We start from the raw sequence: 9289 nt of genomic DNA, 5'->3' as shown, positions 1-9289 counted from the left end.
ATTGTATAATAACTTATTTAATTTCAATACATACACATACGTATATTTATTTACGTAACGTTAAAGGTATTTCAGGTAAACGATTAAAGTCATTAATGTCGTCTTTGCACGTATGCAAGCGTGCAATTTAAATACAACGAAATGGCAAATAACTGTACATTAAAAACTCCATATTATTTTATATAAATAACTTAATATTATTCTTAAATGCTAATAGTACAATCTATCAAGTAGAAGTTCAAAAGTTCATAGAAAAAGGAAAATAAAAATTTGTCTAATAATTTAAAAACCTTACTGAATTTTGATTTCGTCTATTACACTGTAACTGGCGTAGGTATCTAATTTAATGATTTCAAACTTCTAATAAATAGATAAATAAAATGAATATACTTATTCAGAATTACGTCGTTTCGGACGTTGGTGACGTCCTCACTGGAGCTGGAGACTTTTCGTTGGGTAATTCAACATAAAATGGTTTGGGCGATAAAAATCTCTGGTTACCCTCCTCTGATTTAATTACTTTATTTTTTAAGCTCGCCATCTGCGAAATTTAATAAATCAATTTAAACAAAAAAAACTAAAAATAAAACCAGACAATTTTAATTGTTTTACATCACGGTAAACGAAAAATGAAAATAAATTGCACCCCCGCACCTGAATTAAACTTAAAAGAAATACATCGTATAAGGAAATAAACAACATTAAGTAAGTAATTAATTATTAGTCCTCATAAGCCCAAGTAACAGGCAGTACATCGTCTGTTAGTGATATTTGCTGTAACAATAGTATTTATAATACTTGAGAAAACTTTTCAAAGGTATCTAAGTACTTGAAAAACTGAATCTAGTACGTAGTTTATTTATTCAATCTGTCGAAACTACCTGCGGTGTGCTGATGAGGTCTAATAGACACCAATTCGTGGCCCATGTTTGTTAGCATCCACAAAATTAATAACCAAGAACTTAATGTCTTTTTATGAATTTGGTTGTATTGTACCTATACATATATAAATTGTGTCGTAAACTCAGTTTGTCACGTATTTTGTAAGGTTTTATCAAACATATTAGAAATACTACGAATATCACCAGATACTACAATATTAGCTATGAGAAATTATAAAACTTTCGAAAAGTTGGATCTTAAAAACGTGTCTTACCTTTCTTCTGTAGAGGATGATCAGTACGACTAGAACAGAGATTACAAATGCTGATCCAGCAGCTACCACGATTAGCGCTGTGTGGTAAGGTGCAGTAACTGATACCGGTGATTGGGAAACGATTTCCCTATTTTCTAGAGCCACTATTCTTTCTTCCACAATGGGTGCTGGAGCATAGCCAAGTTGGTTAATGAAACTGGAGAGGGTGAAATCGGCTGTTAGTTCTGACAATTTCTTTTGCCTCACCTGAAAAGAGAAATATAATAATAATTAATAGACGTGTGTATTTTATCAAAAAAGAAAAAGCCGATAAAAAATTGGAAATAAATTTTCCAAAAAAAAAAGAAAATAAGGAATTGCTTACCAGTTCTTCTAGTTTGTAGGCAACGTCGACTTTATTGTTTCCAATAAGGGAGAATTTGATGTATAAAACATCAGAATCAGGATCTGCTCTAACGTCTTCACCCTTTATCGTTCCGTTAAGGGACACCACTATCTTCTGGATTCTGTTAACAATTGGAATTGCACTAACTTCGTCGTGGTTTCCTCTCAACCCTAGGATTACTTCAACTTCTTCTACTGGCGTGAATTCTGTAAAAGATTGTTACATGTATAGATAAGTGTTACATAGTATCTATAAATTCCTGTTTAATTAGTACATACATCAAAATTATCTTTTTAAAATTGCAAGTTAACACCTACCACTCGATTAATAGGTCAATAAGCGATAGTTTAAATAGCAAGAATAATACAAACAAGGTATTCAGATTCAATTAGAATAATCAATCTTTAGAAGTGAGTGAAAGTGGTGAGGCGGGTGACCTTTTTACTTGCCCTTATGGTTACAAATTCCTTAACATTTTTTTACGTATCCTCAAGTATTTAATATATTATTTAATTATTTCATATATACCGTTAAATTATTTATTTTAATCATTTTAAATTAAATTTATTTCAAATTTAATAAAATATTTGTTTATTATATGATGTAGGTACTGATTATATTACGTTTAATTAAATTTTAAAATTCGCACTTTAGCAAGTTTTTATTCGATATCCCCTATGACTGCCATATGAGAAATTGTTTCCATTAACCACCTTAGTAATGAAGTATTAAAAATAGCTAATTATATTCGTTAGGTACTTACTACAATTACGTTCGTCTTTGTAGAAAACTCCGCTTCCTTGAAGTTGCCTTCCAGCTTCATCCACACACCAGCAAACTCCTTTTTCACATTGAGTTGGTAGGAATTTGCCGTCTTCGTCACACTGAGCTTTCAGAGCTTGACATCTTGTTAAAGAAGAGTCCATAACGTCTTCAGATGACGTACGAACAATAGCAGATTCTGTACTGTGAACTCTCATATCGTCTTCTTCTTCGTCATAATCTATAGAACCGAGTTGCATCATTAATTCCTCCAAAACTGGAACAAACAAAGGACCAGGATCAAGATCAAGAAAGCTTTAAATCATTTTATCCAAATTTGGACCTTTTTTCTATAGCTAACAAGGTGATAATAAAATCATTGCTGGAACATCAGTATATGGTACTTACCAACTTCAACTTCTTCTGCTTGCGCCTTGTTCTTTCCACGACCTCTAGCTTGCCTAAAGTTGCATTCAGGCTCGGATCCTCTTGTCAATGTGCCCTTTAGAGGTTCACCATGTGGAGTCACACACCAACAAACTCCAACATGCTCTAAACACTGTACAGGTTGCCAACTTCCTGTGTCTTGATCACATCTTGGAGTAAACGTTGGCTTCTTGTAACGTTCCGCAGATTTCTGGTTCTTGGCTTTCAAACGTTCACACTGACTTAAAACTGTAAGAAAACCCTGCATTAAGTAATTGGTAATTCATCGTAATAACAGGAACTACCTGGGCAAACCAAATTGCACGTTTCTTCCGAATGGAAATTGTTGTGGTTTCCACGACAGCCGCTGTATGAAAATGGTTCACATTTATTTTTGCGAGAGTTGAAATAGAATCTTGTCAGGTTTCTAAATGATTCAGGATCAGAACATGAACCAGTCTCCATAGGTTCAAAACAGACATCTCCTAAAATAAACAACAGTTAAAAATATCAAAGTAGAAAATGGTGACTACGATAAAGGAGGAAATAGTCTAAACCCTAGTTATCACGAGACGTACTGATGATGACCACATTAGAAGTGGGTAAGTCTCTTTTCGGATATCATTTAGAAAAGGGAAAAATGATTATATACATACGTGGTTTAGGACAGCAGACAGCATATTCGCCTAAAGGACTCAATTGGCATTTGTGCGTTGAAGGACATCCTTCGTACTCTGGACCACATGTCGCTAGTTCATTGGAATTTCCAAGTTTCAAAGGTTCTCCGTTGTGACATGGATTTTCCTTTTTGGGCAGACACATAGCCATTGGAGGACAGGGCCAAGTAGTACACTCTACATCAACTAATCTGCAGATTTCTCCTTCTCCACGACACGAAATCTTCGAACATGGATCTTTACATGTACAACTTCTACAACCATTTTCATCCATTTCGTATCCATGAACACAGTCTTGTACACACTTTCTCATTGGACATGTATAGACTTCTTCTGGCAAATTGTCGCAGTCCAAAGGTTCTGATATTGATCTTCGAGTTTTTGAGACTTCGAACCCACGGAAGTCCACACACCAGCATTGTTGTTTACCGTAATCGCATTGTTTAGAAGCGTAATTTCCATCATCCGCACAAGTGGGAATATAAACTTGACCAGCAGGTTTGCCTGCTTCGTTAGCTTGATGTTGAAGTAAATGACGCTCGTGTTGGCAACCTGAACGAATTGAAGATTATGGTATTTGATTTGTGTAGATTTGATTAGTTGTCGTTGTACCATACCTGTCAATAAGAGAGGTTCCACGCACTGAGTTCCACAACCATTGGAACAACATCTTTGCGTTCCATCGCAAGAAAGATCAGAAGTACACTCGAAATCGCATGATGTTGATGTAGCAGGAATTAGATAAGGACATTGACCATTCTTTTTAGGCAAACCTACAACCAAAAGTTGAAATAACATATATATAATGAAAATTAGTACTTTTGAAGGTCTTACATGCTGGTACTGGAGGGCAATAGTGATCTGTACAACTGACTTCTACCAATTGACATTCCTCACTTGGACCACATTTAATGTCTGAACAGGGGTCTTTGCATTGACATGATGGACACCTGGTTTCTTCATCTAGGACAAAACCGTACTCGCATCCCATTCTACACGTCAACCCTAAACATTCTAAAGTTTCTCTAAGACTTTTACAATCTTCAGTAGCGTTTCCTTTTCCTTCTGTTTTTGGAATTTTTGTACCAAAGAAGTCAACACACCAGCAGCTTCCTTTAGAGCATTGAGTTGGTAAATAGCTCCCATCGGAATCACATTGGGGTTGGGGTAGAGCCAAGGCCATTCCATCCCTAGTGCCTTCCATGTTTTCACCAAAATTATGTAAATATTCGCACACTAAAAGAGGCCATAATTTAGCAAAAAGTTCATTAAATGTTAATAAAATAACGTACTGGTTTGACTTCTTGGACTGTCAACTGCTGATGTATCATCTGTAAAAAGTTTTGATAAATATAATCAACGTAAGTCGTCGATAGAAATAAATCAAAACGTACTGGTTTCGGTGTAATTTTCGGTAGGACAGCAAACGGATTGTGTAGATCCGGGCACAGAGATGCATTCGTAATTTAAAGGACATACAGTTCCTATTTCGTCAGATCTTAGGGCACAGGCAATAGGCGCGCCTGTTATATCATCGGTTAAAGGAGTTCCCAAACTGCATGGATTAGCGTAAATTGTTTTCGGACGACCTGTTCGTAAAACAAAGAGCTGAATTCCTTACCTTTTTTGTGAATTTCAATCAAGGACGATATTGAACGTAATAAATGCGACGACACGTCCTGACATTACATGAATTCTGAAACAATTGCGTACTTGCGACACGTCGAATTTATTTACTCGTAAACACGCTCAATCAGACGATCACGATGGATTGCTTTATTTGGCGAATAATTTTTACGATTCCGATAAAAAAGAGCCACTATTGTGGGACTTGTATAATCTGTCTTTCACGCCTATTATTCATCTTTTTTAATTGAGAATTAAAAACCGCATTCCCGCATTTATATTCGAAATGCAAGGGCGGTAGAAAATGGGGTCAAAATTTAAGGGTGGAATAGCAGATTCATCGATCTGAACGATTATTTTTTTGAATTTTAAAACACAAGCTTTTAGATGTATGACCAAAAATACAAAACTGATCAAATCGATCGATCTCAAGTAATGATATGATTATGTTATGTTATTTTTAAAGGACAGTAAAGTAAATTACGGGCTTCGCAAGCAAATTAAACTATCGTTTCTTTTATTTTTTGTTAACGAATAACGATACTTACAAACTGGCAATGAAGGACACAAAAATTCCATACAATTGGCTTCTTTCACCGCAATACATTCTTCGTCTTCGGGACAAATGTACCCGTGACAGGGATCATCACATTTACACGTTGGACAGCCATCTTTGTCCAGTTTAAATCCATATTCGCAAATGGCCGCACAATCCAATGATTCGCATCTGTTTGCATCTTGAAGACTTCGGCCAGAACTTAAAGCCCTTGCTGTAAACATTGTTTGTAGATTGCAAGAATCAGAAAGGAATTGTGAATTGCTTTACTAATGTCTGCGTAACCCCCATGCGGTGAAAAAAACGAACCAACAATAATGTGTTACGATTTATTAAAAACAATGATAGACATTTGAGATTATAAATACAACAAAACAAAGAATAAGGACATTAATGGGTTTAAAAAGATGATTGCTACCAAACCAGTGCGTATGATTAAAGAGATTTTTTCTTACCGCCTACTAGGCTGCAGTTTACATTGCCGGCCGGACCCATTGAACCTTTTAACTTTCGTCCCATTCGGTCCACACACCAGCATACCAATCCATTTCGGCTACACTGTTTTTCTTTGAACTGACCATCTTCGGAGCACTGAGGAATGTAACCACGACCTTCTCTTTCACTCACAGACAGCAATTCGGACAACATACGTTGATGGATACATTCTAAATCAGTTAAAGAAACGCTTCAATCGATATGCTTAATTGGAAGAATGATTTATTATCTACGAAAATTGATCGACTTCATACGTAAGAATAGAACTTTTTACCATTTGGATAAATGCTGGGAAAGTCAAAAAAAACATTCGACTTACAAGACTCATACTCCTTGGCCGAATAACCGAAACAATTATTAGCTTTTTAAATTATCTTTCAAAGTTTTGTCAGACTTTTAAAGGTTTTGACCAAATGGTAAAAACTTAATAATAGTCCAAATAAAGTGTGGCACCTGTAATATTTTGGGGATGCGAACAGGAACGTCCACACTGGTCAGTATTACAGCATTTCTGTACGGAAGGGCATTCCAGGTCATGGGTACATGTGGACCCACATTCCACCATTGTGTCAGCTGTACCAGGACATGTTCCAGGTTTTTTAAGACTGAGGGAGGCGGGACAGCAAACGCCATAATCATTTCCTTTACGAAAAACTATTTTTTAAGTATTTCTAAAGTAATTTTATCACTTATCTAAATTGAATCATAAAAGCAAGGAATTAAATTATATAAATTTGAAATGAATTACATGAATTTGATTTCAATGTTGTAATTCACGTTGATTAATTTTGACCTCCCGGAGTGCGTTTGTTGTTCAAAGAAGAAAAGAACGAATGGTGTTTAATAAATACCTGATTGCACCAGACACTGGTACATTGGTGGGCAGGTGGGTTTGCCAGGGTCGTTTCCGCACAAAAATGGTCTGATAGAATCACTTATTCTTAAGGGGTCTCCAACAGGGCAGATGTTTTCCAAGCTTCTACCTCTTTTGCCTGCAAATTGAATTTATTACCAGGCTATAGATGTAATCATCAAATTATGCTTCACATAATTCAAAAGAGGAGATTACCATAATATAAATACGTAATGCGGTAATTATTTTGATAAAATTNTAAACTAGGGATTGAGGGAAGACCAATAAAAGCAATTTTAATAAGTTTTATTAATTTATTATTGTAATCATATACATATTCATATAGAAAAAAACCACAGTTACTGTACTTTGTGTTCGTTGGAATTTAACATACTGAATAATTCTACTGCTACAGTAATTATGTACAAAATTAGGCTTTGTTTTTATCCTGTTACCTATGTTAAATCTCTGTAACATAAAGCATTAAGAAACTGTTAGTTCCTTTATCCAATTTTCCGCTCTAACTATCCTTACTAAGACTTTGTGGAAACTCGGATGTGACAAAACCTGCACGATTATTTATCATGATGTGTTGCAATAAACAATGTCTTGCTTTAGTTTCATTTCTAATTTTTATCTTACCCTTGCATTCTGAGTGGGTTGAAATATCTGTTCAAAATAAACCACATTATAGTACTACAGAAGGCACTCAAGGTAAAAGAATAAACAAAATATATTTATTAAAAGTGCTTCATACATTATCAGTATTACGGTTTCCAGAAAGTTATAATAATATATCTATTACAAAAGCTCCAACCACAAGTTCTCATTTCGACTTTGTGAATGAATCTCTTCATACAGGAAAGACAAGGATATCTCATATTAACAAAGGATCTATAAAAAAGCAAGAGATTCTTAGAAGAAATGGCGAAGAAAATACGAATCTTTCAAACGCGTTTTTGTCTATTCTGCAGGACGTACAAGAGGATCTTTTAAGAAAACCACACAAAGACTTTAAAAACAAATTGAATGTACTCATAAATTTGAAAAATAGATTATTTTTGCAAATTCGTAAGTAATATAATAAATACCCATAAAATATTTGGCTAATTGATACAAAAAAATTGACACACATTATTTATTACTTTACAATTGATGTTATGCATTGGAAATTAAGAAATATTTTGTAGAAAATCGTATTTCTGAAATGTGGCCATCCTCAAATAATAATAATCTTCGTGGCTACAAGGACGATTCCTATCTGGATTTTCCTTCTAACGAAGCAGCTATGTTAACTATTGGATTTTTGACTTTCGCAGTGTTTCTTATAAAGCTAGTTTTAGTAAGTGCTCCAACAGCAAAACCTATTTAAAATCTAGTTCATAAATAATGTTTTCATTTTTTAGAAAATAATTCACGCACTAAAATATAAAAATCAATATTACTCTTACATGCCTGCAACGATGATAACAACTGCTGGCAAAAGGAAACGTTCCATTCATGAAAATTTTGAAGACATTGAATTTTTAAAAATTGTGGAATCTGTGCAAAACTTTCCAAATAATTATTATTCTGCTGATTAACTATCAAGAAATGTAATTTGAATTTGATATAATACATACGATGACTGTTTTTTAATAAAAAAGGGTAAATATCTACCAAAAGTTAAAATCAATTCATTGGTATTCTTTTTTATTTCTCAAAAGTTAAGGGAAGCAATTTCAGTAGTTTAAACGTCATACTAGGATTTTTTTTGGGAGGATCGATGCACAATAAAGCAAAACTTTATTTTTATATCAACACGGCGTTTTTTAATTCTTTGGAATTTTACTACTTTTAAAAAAAAGAGAAAAAACAATAGGTACGCAAAAGCATCCATTTTTTGATAGCGTATACTTTAACTTATGTACTTGCATTTGAAATGTAAAAGAAAATACAAAATATCCTTTTATATTTCACATTTAAATACTTTTTTGAGATAAGCATTTTGTATTTTATTTAAAATACTTTTCCAGATATATTTTCTATTAATAAGTAGTTCTTCCCCCTGACCCCGGCCGTTTTTAATGTTCTACTATGACGTAGTGTCGGCCATCATTCTTTTCTAATTGTTGCAGTTGTCGGCCATCATTCTTTTTCAATTGTTGTCGCATTGTTAATGATGTCGGCCATTATGGTGTTTTAATAGATGTGTAGCAATCAATGAATAAAATTTAAAGAAATTGATTATTTTTTTTTTTATTTACGTAATACTACTTTGCCCTGTGCTAACAGCGCATATAATCTTTTTTATATGTCATATTAAATTGAAACGGGCTAAAGAAAATTGAAAACCTGCTACATTTACTACTTA

The 9289-nt window shown here is 34.0% G+C and overlaps 1 protein-coding gene across 4 annotated transcripts in view; it reads right to left on the bottom strand.

The window, feature by feature from the left end:
* Positions 1-13: 13 nt before the first annotated feature.
* The window catches only part of LOC108735121 (balbiani ring protein 3), a 226416-nt gene continuing 217140 nt past the window's right edge, over positions 14-9289 (bottom strand). For 3 of the 4 annotated variants that reach the window (XM_018466952.2, XM_018466956.2, XM_018466955.2), the window contains 15 exons: positions 6935-7075; positions 6537-6725; positions 6044-6253; positions 5581-5802; positions 4801-4995; positions 4699-4737; positions 4241-4642; positions 4024-4179; positions 3386-3958; positions 3032-3214; positions 2712-2978; positions 2305-2580; positions 1521-1747; positions 1157-1402; positions 14-541 (listed from right to left, as the gene is read on the bottom strand). In XM_018466952.2, the coding sequence (XP_018322454.1) occupies positions 401-541; positions 1157-1402; positions 1521-1747; positions 2305-2580; positions 2712-2978; positions 3032-3214; positions 3386-3958; positions 4024-4179; positions 4241-4642; positions 4699-4737; positions 4801-4995; positions 5581-5802; positions 6044-6253; positions 6537-6725; positions 6935-7075 (3467 nt within the window). In that variant the 3' untranslated portion in view covers positions 14-400. The remainder of the gene's footprint in view (positions 542-1156; positions 1403-1520; positions 1748-2304; positions 2581-2711; positions 2979-3031; positions 3215-3385; positions 3959-4023; positions 4180-4240; positions 4643-4698; positions 4738-4800; positions 4996-5580; positions 5803-6043; positions 6254-6536; positions 6726-6934; positions 7076-9289) is intronic. The other variant, XM_018466954.2, reaches the window with a different exon arrangement.

The sequence above is a fragment of the Agrilus planipennis genome, unplaced genomic scaffold (assembly GCF_000699045.2).
Source record: "Agrilus planipennis isolate EAB-ADULT unplaced genomic scaffold, Apla_2.0 scaffold34, whole genome shotgun sequence".
In the NCBI taxonomy this organism is placed as follows: Eukaryota; Metazoa; Arthropoda; class Insecta; order Coleoptera; family Buprestidae; genus Agrilus; species Agrilus planipennis.
This window is presented reverse-complemented; position numbering and strand designations above follow the sequence as displayed.